The sequence below is a fragment of the Rhinopithecus bieti genome, unplaced genomic scaffold (genome assembly GCF_001698545.2).
Source record: "Rhinopithecus bieti isolate Rb0 unplaced genomic scaffold, ASM169854v2 scaffold_1618, whole genome shotgun sequence".
In the NCBI taxonomy this organism is placed as follows: domain Eukaryota; kingdom Metazoa; phylum Chordata; class Mammalia; order Primates; family Cercopithecidae; genus Rhinopithecus; species Rhinopithecus bieti.
This window is the reverse complement of record NW_016803937.1, coordinates 3,585,697-3,601,428: the sequence shown is the minus strand read 5'-3', so window position 1 is coordinate 3,601,428 and position 15,732 is coordinate 3,585,697. Positions and strand designations below refer to the sequence as shown.

General features: G+C 50.1%; 2 protein-coding genes across 3 annotated transcripts in view; one reads left to right on the top strand and one right to left on the bottom strand.

Moving 5' to 3' along the window:
- The window catches only part of EMC8 (ER membrane protein complex subunit 8), a 21,488-nt gene extending 12,952 nt beyond the window's left edge, over positions 1-8,536 (bottom strand). Inside the window, exon 1 of one of the 2 annotated variants that reach the window (XM_017860591.1) lies at positions 8,000-8,536. In XM_017860591.1, the coding sequence (XP_017716080.1) occupies positions 8,000-8,230 (231 nt within the window). In that variant the 5' untranslated portion in view covers positions 8,231-8,536. The remainder of the gene's footprint in view (positions 1-7,999) is intronic. The other variant, XM_017860585.1, reaches the window with a different exon arrangement.
- On the top strand, positions 8,304-15,732 carry COX4I1 (cytochrome c oxidase subunit 4I1). Its single transcript, XM_017860573.1, has 5 exons — positions 8,304-8,685; positions 10,158-10,231; positions 13,942-14,109; positions 14,657-14,788; positions 15,483-15,732. Exons 1-5 carry the CDS (start codon positions 8,339-8,341, stop codon positions 15,617-15,619), a joined length of 858 nt encoding a protein of 285 aa, XP_017716062.1. The 5' UTR covers positions 8,304-8,338; the 3' UTR covers positions 15,620-15,732.

Here is a 15,732-nt window from a genome sequence, read left to right as displayed (position 1 = left end):
ATACAGGTTTGTTACATAGGAATCCATGTGCCACGGTGGTTTGCTGCACCTACCAATCTGTCACCTAGGTTTTAAGCCCCGCATGCATTAGCTATTTGTTCTGATGCTCTCCCTCCCCTCACTCTCCTGCTTTGACAGGCACTGATGTGTGTTGTTCCCCTCCCTGTGTCTGTGTGTTCTCATTGTTCAACTCCCACTTACGACAACATTCTAGCCTGAAATCATGGTGACGAGGCCAATGAGCAAGCAAGTCACCTGAGCTGAGGATGATGCCCGCCAGAATTTTTTATCTTACTGGTCAGAAGTCTATAATGGGTCAGCAGAGCTGTGCTTCTTCAGGATGCTCTAGGGGAGAATCCTTTTCCTTGCCTTTTCTAGCACCTAGAGGCTGCCTGCATTCCTTGGCTCATGGCCACCTCACTCTGACCTCTGCTTCCATCATCCATCTCTTCCTTTCTCTCTGACCTTCCTGCCTCCCTCTGACAAAGGACCTTTGTGATTACATGAGGTACACTCAGGTAATCCAGGATAATCTCTCCAACCTCAAGTCCTTAACTTAATCACATCTACAAAATCCCTTTTGCTACGTTAAGGCCTAGGGATTAGGACGTGGACATATTTGGGGGTTATTACTCAGCTGACCACACCATACAACATTTTCTAGGAAAAGCATAGGATATATTTTTTATTCAGCTATAGGCAACTTCCCGAAGACCCCCAGCAGCAGTCTCAGTTGGCTCCTCCATTTCTTTCCAGGGCTGAAGCCACCTGGTCAGGACTTGTAGCCCAGTAAACACATATGGTATCACCTTGTACCTGCTCTCAGAGCACAGAAAGCACCTGGTACAAAAGATGATTCCTATGACAAACACCATGTATATCTCAACTCACATTTTGCCTGCTGAGGGACGAATTCCTGTAAGAAAACTCCAAGGGACCAACCAAATTCCAGCAGAAAAATGTCATGACCTGGAACTTCCAGTAGACTGCTTTGAAGAGGTTGCCCTTAAAGTGAATCAGGTCACAAAAGCTCTGGCCTGGCTTTAGAATTTAGAACTTTTGGCCAGGCACGGTGGCTCAAGCCTGTAATCCCAGCACTTTGGGAGGCCGAGACGGGCGGATCACGAGGTCAGGAGATCGAGACCACCCGGCTAACATGGTGAAATCCCGTTTCTACTAAAAAATACAAAAAGCTAGCCGGGTGAGGTGGCGGGCGCCTGTAGTCTCAGCTACTCGGGAGGCTGAGGCAGGAGAATGGCGTGAACCCGGGAGGCGGAACTTGCAGTGAGCTGAGATCCGGCCACTGCACTCCAGCCTGGGCGACAGAGCAACACTCCATCTCAAAAAAAAAAAAAAAAAAAAAAAAACCAAAGAATTCAGAACTTCTGAATGACACACACAAGAACAACCAAGCTAGCTGCATGGATGGCTATGAGGGGCACACACAGCCTGTTCACCAACTGAGGAACAGAGAACTCAAAGGGAGGAACGGAGGCTCGGCCACGCCTCAGCACTCACAGTGGCAGGGCGGACGACTTCTAATAAGGGCAGTTTCCTCTGACAGGCCAGAATCTGGAACTAGGCATCAGGTGAGAGCGCCCTGGAGTTGAGTGGGCTAGGGGAAGAGGATGGGGCGTGCTGGTGGTGTGGGTGTGGCAGCCAGGTCTCCAGTGGCTGCAGGACCCTGCCCTCAGCCCAAATGGCTCCTGCATGAAAAGCTGCGGTGGATCTAAGTGGCAGCTACAGTCCAGGCAACTAGCTTCCTCCAAAGCGAGGCAAGACAAGGCAGGGCTGAGAAGCCACCCAACCTCTGTTCCCAACGAATCCATTTCCATGTCCCTGCTTCGCTGTATGATACCCCATACCCTGATGCGCATCTTGTGAAAAATCAAGATGAGAAAAGTTCAGGAGAAAACTCTGCGGAGACTGTTGTCAATGTAGTCAAACTGACTCTGAATACAGACACCTTCCACATCCTGCACTTACTCATGCAATTTTTTACTTTTGGGGAGACAGGACATTTTCACCTCAGCAGGAGTCTACTTACCACCCCTTTTTGGCTCAATGCCCTTTTTGGCTGCCTCTGTTCCAGACATGGAAGAGAACCATGAAAAGGGCTGGGGCCACCCCATTCATTCCCAACTAGACTCTGCACAGAGGCAGTAGCTTCTCGTAGCAGCCTTGCAAACATCTGCACTGGCCCCCCACGCCCCTTGTGTACAAGGGACTGTACAATAACCGTAAAGAAGGTGAGGAAGGGACCGCAACTTGCCATTTACCAACAAGCTGAGGGTAACCGGCTGAGCCTTCCTATCTGTAGCAAAAAGTAGGCCCTGGAGTTCAGAAGCAGAGGAATTGTTATTTTCACTGAGAAGGAAAGCTCTTTCTCAAGTCAGCTGCTGATTTTTCTGTGGAATGAGAAGGAGCGGGAACCATGAAAGAAGAGCTTGGGAAGTCAAAGGGACTGAGATGGAGGGTGAAGTTCAGGGGGAAGAACTCAAAGGGGGAACCACAGCAGCCTTCTCCCCATTCCCAAGGTGGCACGTGAATGTTCTGGAGATGAACAAAGGGCAGGAGGGAGTAGGGGCATGGGAGAGCTCCAGGGCAGCTGCTGTGTAGAGGAGCAGAGGGCAGGCCCACATGGAGGCCACAGCAAGAATTCTAGCCTGAAATCATGGTGACAAGGCCAGTGAGCAAGCAAGTCATCTGAGCAGAATGTAACAGAAAGCTGCTCCACCACACTAGAAATCAACGAGGGGAAAAGGGCAAAAAGGGATTAGAGAAACAGGTTCAAGCTAATTTTCCTACTAACATTTTATGGGTTTCTGCTATTAGAAATAATTCCTTCACTACCTACGTCAAAGGGTTATAAGGATAAATAAGTTAATAGGCGTAAGTACTTAAAAAAATAAAAAGCATGCACAAATGCAAGGATTTTTTTTTTAATGGAAAATAACGAAAAGCCTTTCAAAGGAATCTAATGTCGCCCTTTGATGGACAGTCTATGGTCTTTCTCCCTTATCAAAAACAATTCCAATAGGAAGCTCTCTGCACAGAACAGAGCCATGAGAATAAGGCCTCATTTACACAGCTGCATGGATTTAGATGCTTTGTTAAAACCGCATCTTCTATGGCTGATAACCTCATAAACTACGGCTCTAAACACTGAGAATTTTCATTGCCTTCAGGTTAGAAAGTCACTAAGTCAAAAGGGGAATAATATAAATAGCTTAACTGAAGTACAAAATTCGTGGATGGACTCCAGCTGCAAATTTTCCTCTGTAACTTTCCTCTGAAAGTTATTTCATGGGCACTGGATTGCTGTCTTTTTCATATTTGTCAACTGCCGAGGGAATGAGTTTTCGTGAATATGAGAAAATTCTCGTTAGGGCCGGGCACGGTGGCTCACGTCTGTAATCCTAGCACTTTGGGAGGGTGAGGCGAGCACATTGCTTGAGCTCAGGAGACTGAGACCAGCCTGGGCGACACGGTGAAACCCCGTCTCTACTAAAATAAAAAGGAATTAGCCGGGCGTGGCAGTGTGCGCTGGTAGTCCCAGCGACTCCGCAGGCTGAGGCAGGAGCATTGCTTTAATCTGGGAGGCGGGGGTTGCAGTGAGCCGAGATCACTCCGCTGCACTCCAGCCTGGGCGACAGAGCGAGACTCCATCTCGGAAGAGTCAGTACAAATAACTACTGCTTAGCAAAACTTACTGCTTGTTTTCACTGCTGAAGAGTAGTTACTGCAGGGAGTCTAGTGTGGCCCTAACTTGCTGGATGGGCTCATGTGGTGAGCGGAGGTGCTGGAGGCTGGATGTCCACAGTGCAGAGTTTAACTAAGAACAAGGTGAGGGACCAAGGTCAGAGTGGGCCCCTGCGGTGCCCTCTCACGCTCAGGCAGCAGGAGTCAAGGTCCCCTCTGGGCATCTTCCCTCCCCGGTAAGTGGTGTGGGAGGCAGCCCTGCTCCCCGGGGAAAATTCATGTACAGGTGACTTGAATGCAGTTGTTTACAGTTCCTGGGTTTAACTCTATCAAGTACTGCATTCATATCCCATAGTCAGAACAGAAGTGTTCAACTCTATCAAGGTTACTTAAGAATGAGAAGAATAAGCGATATCTGACATTCCAAGTGAGGTTCAAGTTTGTCTTCAAGAAGCTCCTAGAAGTTTCTGGCAGGATTTTACATGGCTAGCAGCCACATCTTCTTCTCCCACCCCTGGGCTGGTCCTTATTTGCTCTGTGACTCCTCCTCCACTCAACCCATAAAAGCCAGAGTGTTCCCCACGCCACGTTCCGGGGGTGTGATGACAGATACTGGTTTTCCTTCCCGTTCCTGGCTCCTCACCACCCTGGTTAGTCTTGTTAGAATGCCAGGTGTGTGAGCCTCAGGGGTGCTAGGACCCCACCTTCTCCTGCCCTCCTTCCACTCCATTGCTCCCCTCTCCACCTTGCTGACGGTGGGTCTTAAGACCCTCCAGGAGAGGGTCCCCCCTAGACCCGGGGGGAAGGAATGCTGATGTCATGAAGCTCCCATAAAAACCCAAGAGGGCGGGGAGCTTCCTTGCCCTTTCCCCATACCTTGCCCTATGTGTCTCTTCATCTGTATCCTTTGCAGCGTCCTGTATAATAAACCGAAAAACATAAGGGTTTCCCTGAGCACTGTGAGTTGTTCCAGCAAATTAATCAAATCCAAACAGGAGGCCAAGGAAATCCCACCTTGAAGCTGGGGGGTCAGAAGTTCCAGAGCCTGGACTTGCTGCTGAGCCCTCAACCTGTGGGCTCTGACACTATCTCCAGGTAGGTAGTGTCAGAACAGAATGCGGGGACACCTAGCTGGTGCCCGCTGCTTGGTGTGTGGGGAAACTCCTACACATCTGGTCACAGAAGTCTTCTTCTGTGTTGACTGCTGACGGTGAGAGCAGAGGAAACATGCAGTTGGAGAGCTTCTCCCTATGCAGTCCCCAAGCGCTATGACCTGCTCTCATGGCTTCAGAAGTCATTGGCACACTGCTGGTTCTCAATCTACATCTCTGGTCTCTGAACCCAGACCCATTCTTCACCTTTCAACCTAGGACTTCTTCATTTGAACATCTCGAACTTAACATAACCCAATCAGAAGTAATCACCTCCTCCCAGACCTGTTTCTCTGCCTCTTCCCTCAACAAATGGCACCACCGCACCATCACCATCGTCCCAGCGCACAAGCTAGAAACCTAGGTGTCACCCTCACTTCTTTTTCCCCTAGGTCCATGCACGATTAGTCACCAAGACCTGTGGATTCTCCCGCTTGCCCTTTCTTCTGTCCCCTTCTCCGTACCCACGCTGCACTCAGTTCTGCCACTTCCCTGCCTCTAGTCTTGGGTGTAGGGTGTACTCCTGTCTCCAGCATCCTCTCTGCTAAAGGCTGGGGCCATCACTTGAAGGCACAGATCTGATCATGCAACTCTCCTCCAGTGGCTTCCATCTGTCCTCAGGATGGTGCCCAAATGCCTCTGCATGATCTACAAAGTCACTACAAAGCAACCTGTCCACCACTCAACTCTCTCTGCCCACTGCCTCTTTACACTCCATCCTATTGCTCTCTCCAAACTCCCCTACCCGCTCTCCTCTTCCACCCACTATTTTCTCCTGCTCTTTGCACATGCTGGTACCTTGAATGCTCTCCCTCCATCCCCCATCTCCTGAGGGTCAAGGGCTGGCCCACTACTTGCATGACCCTTTCTCTGGGCAACCTGACTGCCCTGACTGCCCAAGCCTAGGCTGGCTGACTTCTCTCGAATCCCTTGCCGCTTTTTTACTAAGTTCTGCCTGTGAGGTTCAGGTACTGTGCCTGTTGGCTTGCTGCACCTTCAAGTGCTAAGCAGGTACTGTGTTTCATCTACAGCCATATCCCTCCTCAGCACAGGCCTGGCGCAAAGCAGACACTCAAAAACATTTATTAGAAAAGTGAATAATTCTGCATAAATGATACTGGTCAATCTAGCTCCCTGCAAGTCAATGCATTTCACAGATCCAATAATTCTCTTGATAACAGAACAATTAAGATGGTTAGAAAGGCTGGGCGCAGTGGCTCATGCCTGGAATCCCAGCACTTTGGGATGCGGAGGCGGGCGTATTACCTGAGGTAAGGAGTTCAAGACCAGCCTGGTCAACATGGTGAAACACCATCTCTACTAAAAATACAAAAATTAGCTGGGTGTGGTGGTGGGCGCCTGTATTCCCAGCTACCTGGGAGGCTGAGGCAGGAGAATCACCTGAACCCGGGAGGTGGAGGTTGCAGTGAGCCAAGATCATGCCACTGCACTCCAGGCTGGGTGACAAGAGCGAAACTCCATCTCAAAAAAACAAAAAGATGGTTGGAAAGACCTGGGTTAAAACATACACACACACACACACCCGTGGTGTTTCAGTACTGACAGCACATTTCTTCAAGAGCTAAAATACTTGGTTTTATAAATATCACCTAAGTATTATAATCATCTGAATCCTACCTGGAAATGATATGAAGTTTAACTTCAACAGGTACTCAAGGATGTGCCCAGTAACCTTACGCCAGGACTGTTCGCCCAAAGATACTTCTTGCTTGCCCACAACTGACTTGGATGTCATAATTAGGTAAGTTATGAAATGGTAGATTATGAAATGGCTTCGTTTTACTTGGTGGCGGGGACACAGATAAAGAAATTCTACTTATACCTTCTCAAGCTTAGCTACTTCTTACATGAATTAGCTACTATTTTTTGGCATCACAGTGTATTTTTAAATGAAAAACAAACAGCATCTCAGTTCAGGTATGTAGGTCTCAGGCTACAGTTTACTTTTCCTTCAGGTTTTAACAACTCGATAGAATTTATAGATGGTCTTTTTCCCTTCATTCATCACCATAACTGAAAAGCTACTGTCTAAAATTCAATTACCAACTAGTCTACCTGCATGCTACATCTTTTTCCCACTGTACTTCAATAAAGCTGTCATTGCAAACAAAAACATAAAAGCGTGTTGGATAGATCGTCTGCTCCTGCTGTTTAATTTCACAGAAATTCTTTTTTTTTTTTTTTCTTTGAGATGGAGTCTTGCTCTGCTGCCCAGGCTGGAGTGCAGTGGGGCGATCTCGGCTCACTGCAACCTCTGCCTTCCGGGTTCAAGCGATTCTCTTGCCTCAGCCTCCCGAGTAGCTGGGATTACAGGTGCCCGCCACCACGCCCGGCTAATTTTTGTATTTTTAGTAGAGACGGGGTTTCACCATGTTGGTCAGATTGGTCTCAAACTCCCGACCTCAGGTGATCCGCCTGCCTCGGCCTCCCAAAGTGTTGGGATTACAGGCGTGAGCCACCGCGCCCGGCCCCACAGAAATTCTCTAGCTTTGGAAGCATTCTAGATAAGTTGTTAACCACCAACGGGAACAAATTCTCCTTACACAAAGCTCAGGCACATTCAAGGGGAGCGAGGCCTGAGATGCATCACTGGAAGACACAGCTCTCATCTGGCAACTCTACCTTTCTAGAAGCGTCCGAGCTCCAGGGTGCCCGAGTACCGACAGCCAAAGACTCACAGCATTTACACTCTGCCAGATAAGGAATCGGCTCTGTGAAGGTGCGAAGAACCAAATGCTAGCGATTCATGTCCCAACAACGCGAAAACTTCCTGCAACTCGAAATCCTCAATGGAAACGCTTGTCGAATCCTTGTCGAAACCAAATTAACGATGACTTGTTTCTACAAAGGCTACTGATTTCAGGAAACTAACGTATAACTCGTCGCCTTAAAGCGCCTCTAAAAGCATCCACGACGGTTAAAGTCGCTGCTACTACGAGACGCCATTTATTCAGCGCCAAGACCCAAGCGCCATCGTGGATCACCCCATTCCTGGCCACGGTGACCCTAGGGAGCGCGTCCTAGGAGCCTGCTGGAGGGCGGCCGCTGAGCCAGCTGCCTCTCTGCCGACTGAGGGGAGGCCAGCCTGCCTGCAAGGGCGGGGAAGGGGCCCTTTCCGCGCTTACCAGGGTGAGGGCCACCTCCAGCATGGGGGCGAGGGCCAGGGTGCCGTGGAAGAGGGGGATGCAGTCCACGAAGAGGGTGTGGTGGGCGCCCGGGCCGCCCAGGGGGAGGTGCTCCTTACGCGGCTTCTGCTTCTCGGCCACCAGGAGCCCGTTGACGGCGCAGTGCGGGTACTTGGCGCCGTGCAGCACCATCTTGCAGTAGGCCTGGGTGGTCAGCTTCACCCCGGGCATGCTGACCCGGGAGGGCCCCGAGGCCCCTGGGCGCGCGGCTGAGGCCTGGACCCGCTGCCCGGCCGCGCGGCGCCTCAGCCGAGAAGCGGGACGAGTCGGCGGCGATTGATGGCGCGGCCGCGGGCTGGTGGGGGGCCCCTCAGGCTCGGCCCCGTTCGGGCCTCGGCTCCTCGAAAAGCGACTCGCGCCTCTGGGAAGCCGCAGCCCCAGACCCCACTCGCGCTTCTCGCCCGGCGCCGCCGGAAAGCGGCCTCTCCAACGCCTGCCGGAAAGCAGCCCGGCCCGGCATTTTACGACGTTCTCAGCGCTACCCTTTTCCGCTCCACGGTGACCTCCGCGCGGCCGGGTGCAGGCGGAGTCTTCCTCGATCCCGTGGTGCTCCGCGGCGCGGCCTTGCTCTCTTCCCGTCGCGGGACACCGGGCGTAGAGGGCGGTCGCGGCGGCAGTGGCGGCAGGTGAGGCAGCAGGTGGCTGGTGCGGGGCCGCCGGGCCGGGTCGGGGGGCCGGGAGCCGTCGAGTCTGCACGCCCGCAACCTGGCCGCCCGGCTTCCGCAGGAAGCACTGAATGGGCCTCGGAGCCAGGTGACATTGAGGCCGGCCCGCGGGCACTCCAGCCTCCGTGGCTCCAGGCTCGGGGGCCGTCCCGAAGCGCCCGGTCCGTCTTCGTGGGTCGCACGGCGGCTGCGGGCCGGCCTCGGGCACTGACCTTGGGAGCGCCCGCTGACCGAGGGCGCAGGCTGTGGGGAGGCGGGCCCGCGCTCTGTCCCTGCAGCCTCCGCCCTTGCTCCTCCAAAGGTCCCTGCAACCCCTCCCGCGTTTTGCGGGGCTCCCGGGCGGCGCTCGGCTTCCTAGCCTGGGGGGCACCAGTTGTTTCCAGTTGTTTGCTCACGCAAGGGCTAGGCCCAAGGAGAGAAGTTAGACGCGGGCGTTCAGCCCTGACGTCATGCTTGTTTATTCTGCCCCGAGGAGGGTATTTTCCCACATCACCCTCACCATTCCTCCGAAGGGTCGATTTAAAGGGGGCGGTGTAGGGTAGATGGACCTGAATCGAGGAGGACCGGGGGTGAGGCGGGGGTCTACCAGGTTTTCCGCTCTCCTCAGGGATTGGAAATTGACTGGGGCAGTGTTGGCAGCCTTCTCCAGTTTCCCCTTCTAGTCTATGTATATGCGGTATTAGGTTTTAAACAAATACTCAGTTGAATGTGATGGGTGCCACCATCCCTGTGAGCTGTTGCCTCCCCCCACCGCCCCCTGAAGAATGGAGCCTGTAACGGCAGCACAGTGCTTTAATGATCTCTAGCGTTTTTACAGTCGCCTTGTTAACATTTTTTCTTCTTGCCTTTTTTTTGTTTGTTTGAGACGAAGTCTTGCTCTCGTTGCCCAGGCTGGGATGCAGTGGCGCGGTCTCGGCTCACTGCAATCTCTACCTCCCGGGTTCAAGCGATTCTCCTACCTCAGCCTCCCAAGTAGCTGGCATTACAGGCGCCCACTACCATGCCTGGCTAATTTTTGCATTTTTAGTAGAGACGGGATTTCACCGTGTTGGCCAGGCTGGTCTCGAACTCCTGACCTCAGGTGATCCGTCCGCCTCGGCCTCCCAAAGTGCTGGGATTACCAGCGTGAGCCACTGTGCCTGGCCTTTCCTTGTTTTTTTTTTTTAAGACCAATGTTCTGTTAATTACCTGAAGCTCATATATATTATGGCAGTTGATTTATAATGAAGCTCCTGAAAAGCATGCCAACTACTAAGAAAAACCTCATCCTAGGTTATTTGATGAATTCAAAGACAGTAGTAAAGAATGGATCATTTGCGTTGGGGAGAAGCAACCAGAAGAATTTAATTCCAAAATGCTCTGGGGCAAAAAGAAGACTCATTCCTCGCTGTTTGTCCTTATTCATAGAGAAGGTGTACATTTTTATCTTTCAGCATGTTGGCTACCAGGGTATTTAGCCTCGTTGGCAAGCGAGCAATTTCCACCTCTGTGTGTGTACGAGCACATGGTAAGTGTGACTTTTCTTACTTTTGAATAGGCTGAGCTAATTTCATTTTGCTCCTGCTGTGTATAAGGCCTTGTGCTGGAGTTTTAAAGACCTTAGTTTGGCTCTTGAGGGTCTTTAGGGGAGATACAAATACTCTCACAGGGCTGGGTTCTAGATTAAGAAGTGTTTAGGAATCAAATTGAATCTCTTCTGGATCTTTGGTGATACCGATATTTCCCCCCTTACCCTTCCCTTCTTTTCCACTTTTTTAAGCTTCAAGATCTACCCCTTTCAAAAGATCTTCTGCACCAAAACTAACCTTAATGACCTCCCTCCCCACCTTGCCCCCACAGCTCCCAACCATTTGCATCACGTCTGTTTACATTATAGAGGCAATGGAAACGGAAGAGCCTGGGCTTCATAGCCTGAGCTGGGTTTTCATCTCATTTCTGTCAAGGACTAGCTACTGAAACTTAGGAATCTCTTTGCTCACCTGAAGTATATGGACAGAGCTTAGTTCTGTGTCTGGCATACAGCACATTTAGTTTTGCATGTATCTGGCATCTATCTACTTTATACCAGACACTGTTAGGCACCGAGAAGAAAAAGAAGATGAAATACACACTCTTTCCAGGAGGCTGTTTGCAATCTGAAGAGGGACAGATAGATGAAGACAGTGTTTTATTAAGAGATGGCTCCTGGGTAGAAGCATTTAGCCCGATGTGGGGTTCAGGGAAGGCTTCTGGAAGAAACTCTCCATGTAGACTCTGTAGAGTCTGCACCCTGCCTGGTTAGAGTTGGTCTTGCCTGCCTTTCTGATCTCATTACTGACTATTGTACTCAAAAACCAAAAACCACCATCAGAACCACCCCTCCCCGCTTGCTCACTGCCCCAGCCCCCTGGCCTTACTCCATTCCTCCCATAGAGCCCTGAGTTGTGGATGGTCACTTCTGTCTAATCATTCACCCTCAATACAAATGTGCTTTTAGAACGGCCTCTCCTGACCACCCTTTGTCAGGAAGCTCCCTGTCACTTCACCTTGCTGTGCTTTTCCTTGTAACACTGGATGCCTCATGAATGCACGTCTATTTGAGTATCGCTGTCTCAGCCTGTTAGAGTGTAAGCCTTTTGAGGCCGGGAACCCTGCCTGTCTTACTCATTGCCGTATCTCCAGCACACAGGAGGCAGATGAAGACGAACTGCAGGCTCTTAGACAAGTCTTGTCTGTTAACTTTTAACTTATGTAAGTCACACATGAATAATACATGAAACTGTTCTCAACATAAGATATTAAAGCAGTCTGGAATATCATTAGCCGTCACTGAAGTCAGTTAGGATATTTGCGTGGTGATGCACCTGAGTGAGGGGCACCCAGATATACTACATCTCCCCAGGAGAGGCTCAGCAGAAATCCGTCCATGTTGAAGCAGTGACAAACATTCATTAGAATCTGGAGTCTGTTTTTCTCTTTCTTTAGAAGAAATGTTTGGTATATTAACCATTGCTTTTCCCTTAATTGCTGGGGGACCAGGCCTGAAGCTCTGAAGAACCCCTGAAACCATGAATTGGTCATTCTTATTCTGGAAGATGCAATTTTAAGGTTTGCATGTGCCAAGGTTTTGAAGGTTTACATCCTTATTAATGGCTTCTCCCCGCCTCCCCCCCCCCCCCCCCCAACCCCCCCGCCCCCCCCCCCCCCCCCCCCCCCCCCCGCCCCCCCCCCCCCTCTCGTCATGGTATATTTACAACAGCTTTACAAGATGTAATTCATATAACAGTCACCCATTTAAAGTGTATGCTCCAGTGGTTTTTCGTATATTCATATAATGAGTTTTGTCGTTAGCACCACAGTCGATTCTAGAACATTCTCCTCATCCATATTTACATTTGTTTTTAATAACTCTCGTGTCAGCTGAGTGTTTTAAACTTTAGAAACCTCTGGGGGGGTGCTGAACTTGATAAAAATATTCAGTATACAACTGTTCTTTATAGTTTACTCATCATTTTCATAGAATTAGGGTTTTAAAATTAGAAAGTAATTCAGGCCATTTCCATCTCATGTCCCTCAAATCCCACCTCAGTTTTGGGATGAGGTGTCAAGTATAAGTTTGTAAGTAAACTAGTCTTTTGCATGGTTAAGATAAACGTGTAGAGAACTCTATATATGACTTTGCTTAAAGCTGAATGTTGATTTACTGTTCACATGATTTGGGAGCTTTTAGTCCCTGGGACTGAGCTAATGGAGTTGAAGCATTGTTGTGGGCATCGTACCTCCAGACCAGTGTGTAACACAAAGAATTCTTGCAGATGTAGGACAGAATTGGAGAAACAGCTTCTAACAGTGGGACGACTCAGTACAACCAAGCTATTCCTTATCTGTCTGATTTCTCAACTTTTTCCCTCATGATACCTGTTGCTTTGAAGGCACTAAAATAACAGAAGCAGATAGAGCAGAAATCCTTACTCAGATCTTCCTGCCTCCTACGTGTAACAGTTTGTGGCTTGCCTTGTCAGTTTTGTGTGTTTAGTTACGTGTATGTGAGTATGTGCACATGATTTCCAGAAAGGAGAAGCGCACGACGTTGCCCGTGCTCTGTGACTCCTGAGTGCACGCTCCCTCTGCATTCGGGCTCCTAGGTCGGCCTCATCCTGTGGACGTTGCCCCTTGTTTCCTGCCATCCACACATTCCTGATGACCCCCTGCTCTACTCTTTCTCCAGAGTACTTTTACCAAACATGTGATTTGCACATTTGTTATGTTTATTGTTTGTTCTCCACTTTTAGAAGTGTAAGTGCCACTAGGCAGGAGTGACCAGTTTGTTCACTGATGATCCCAGATCTCTAGAACCCTGCCTTGCCTGTATAGGGTGCTTGGTAAATATGTTTTGAATGAATGGCTCCATGATCCTCATTTCTAAGAGCTAGCACGATTTCTCAGTCCTGGTTGGACACAGGCTCCCTGGAACAGTGCTGCCGTGGTTATCTTTTCATGTGTCTGTTTCTGAACTTGAAACGCTTTCAGTGTTGTATTGTTTTTGTTCTTCCTCATTAGTTTGAGTCCCTTGCAGATAGGCTTTCATTTTGTCCAGTCTCCTGTTCAGGGAGCCCTGAGGGCCTTGGACCACGTCTGCAGGTAGCTGTTTTTTATTTTTATTTTTTATTTTTTATTTTGAGATGAAGTCTCGCTCTGTCGCCAGGCTGGAGTGCAGCAGTGCGATCTCAGCTTACTGCAACCTCTGCCTCCTGGGTTCAAGTGATTCTTCTGCCTCAGCCTTCCGAGTAGCTGGGACTACAGGTGTGTGCCACCACGCCCGGCTAATTTTTTGTATTTTTAGTAGAGACGGGGTTTCACCATATTAGCCAGGATGGTCGATCTCCTGACCTCATGATCTGCCAGCCTCAGCCTCCCAGAGTGCTGGGATTACAGGCGTGAGCCACCGCGCCTGGCCCTGTAGGTAACTGTTAATGTAGGAAGTGCTGCCTCGGCACCTTGGCCCCAGGATTCATTAGCAGTTGCCCCGGTGGGTTTTTGTTGGCCGTGATGAAAAGCGCTTCTGTTCCGCCTCCACCACATTCCTGCAGCTGTTTAAACAGTGAATGTGACCCCCTGAGATGACCCAGGGTTTCAAGGTGTGCACACGTGTGTGTGTTTCAGTTTTCAGAAGTATCACCTTGTGTGTGACTCTCAACCTACATGGATTTTCAAAGATTTATTCAATGTGTTTTTCAGAAAGTGTTGTGAAGAGGGAAGACTTTTCGCTCCCAGCTTACGTGGATCGGCGTGACTATCCCTTGCCGGATGTGGCCCATGTCAAGCACCTGTCCGCCAGCCAGAAGGCCTTGAAGGAGAAGGAGAAGGCATCCTGGAGCAGCCTCTCCATGGATGAGAAAGTCGAGTGTGGGTATTGAGGGAACTCACAGGCGCGCCCAGCAGCTCTGGGACGTGTGTGTGTGTGTGAGAGCCTCTGCTCACTTCTGGGCCTACTGTCTAGAGAGCAGTCTTGCACAGGAGGGCTGCTCTGCTGGGTTTTGGGGTCACTGTCCCAGGGCCCTAGTTTTTGTGCTCTGCCAGCTGATGGGATCTTTGGCTAGGCCCCCTTCTCTGTGCTGAGTGGAGGTAGCCTCTCAGCGTATCTGCTGGGTAAGACATTGTTTACTGTAACTTACTGAAAGAAACACTGTAATTCAAGTAAGAAATAATTTTGCAGTTTTAATTTCCACCTAAAGCAAACTCCATGCATTTTCTTCCTTCTTTTTCCCATCACATGCCTGCGTGGGCACGTGTGTGCACGTACGTGCATGACCATGATGTGGCCCGGGTTGGTGTATCCTTCAGCTCTGTTTCCTCCCTCACAAGTGTGGTTTTGAGGAGAGGTGGTTGAACATTGCAGAGGGGGGAGCTGCTGACCTTTGTGCCTGTAAATGGCTGTCCTCTCTGCCCCCAGTGTATCGCATTAAGTTCAAGGAGACGTTTGCTGAAATGAACAGGGGCTCGAATGAGTGGAAGACGGTTGTGGGCACTGCCATGTTCTTCATCGGCTTCACCGCGCTCGTTATCATGTGGCAGAAGCTCTATGGTGAGTAGAGAGGGAGGAAGGCACGGGCGCCTGGACTGGGGCTCCAGCCTGCAGTGCCCAGTGGTGGGCTGTGGGGGACCTCCACACCTTGAGGCCATGAGATAGGGACTCCATTCCATAGTTCATCTCAGGATTGTTCTCCAGGCCTTGGTGACCTGGAGAACTGAAGTGGTGGGAGGTTAGTTTATAAGCCAGCATCTGATTATTCATAGTTGACCGTGCGTGTTGGGTGGTGAAATACCTTGACTACTTTGGACAGCACACCATGTTTTCAGTAGCGGTTATGTGCTCACCAGTCACTTAGCATCTTTTGCTAAGGGTTCTGTCCAGGCAGAACAGGCATTTTTGATGGTGTGAATGTGGATGTGGGTTCGTAACAGACCCGAATCTATTGATCTATTTGATCTTCCAGGTCCACCTTGGGCTCTGTTTATTAGATCTTGTTATCCATAGCCTTTAGAGAGGACCTTAGGCTTTTAGCTTATTTTGTTGCTATCTTTTTACAAACAAAGGAATGATTTTAACATGTCAATGGTTGTCAGTTGTCAGAAACCATGTGTTTGAGCGGGTGTTGGGTGGCAGGTGGCTCTGCTGATCTAGTGGCTGGTACGTTGGGAGGATTTAACCTGTGTAAGGGATTGGCGTAGAAACAACCTGTTGAGACACCTTGCCCATAACCTGTCTCCCACCATAGTGTACGGCCCCCTCCCGCAAACCTTTGACAAAGAGTGGGTGGCCATGCAGACCAAGAGGATGCTGGACATGAAGGTGAACCCCATCCAGGGCTTAGCCTCCAAGTGGGACTACGAAAAGAACGAGTGGAAGAAGTGAGTGAAGCTGGCCTACGCCTGCCTCTGTCACCTCCATGCAACTCCATGCCTATTTACTAGAAACCTGTTATGCCAAACAGTACTACTGCTAATAAATGACCAGTTTACGTGAAA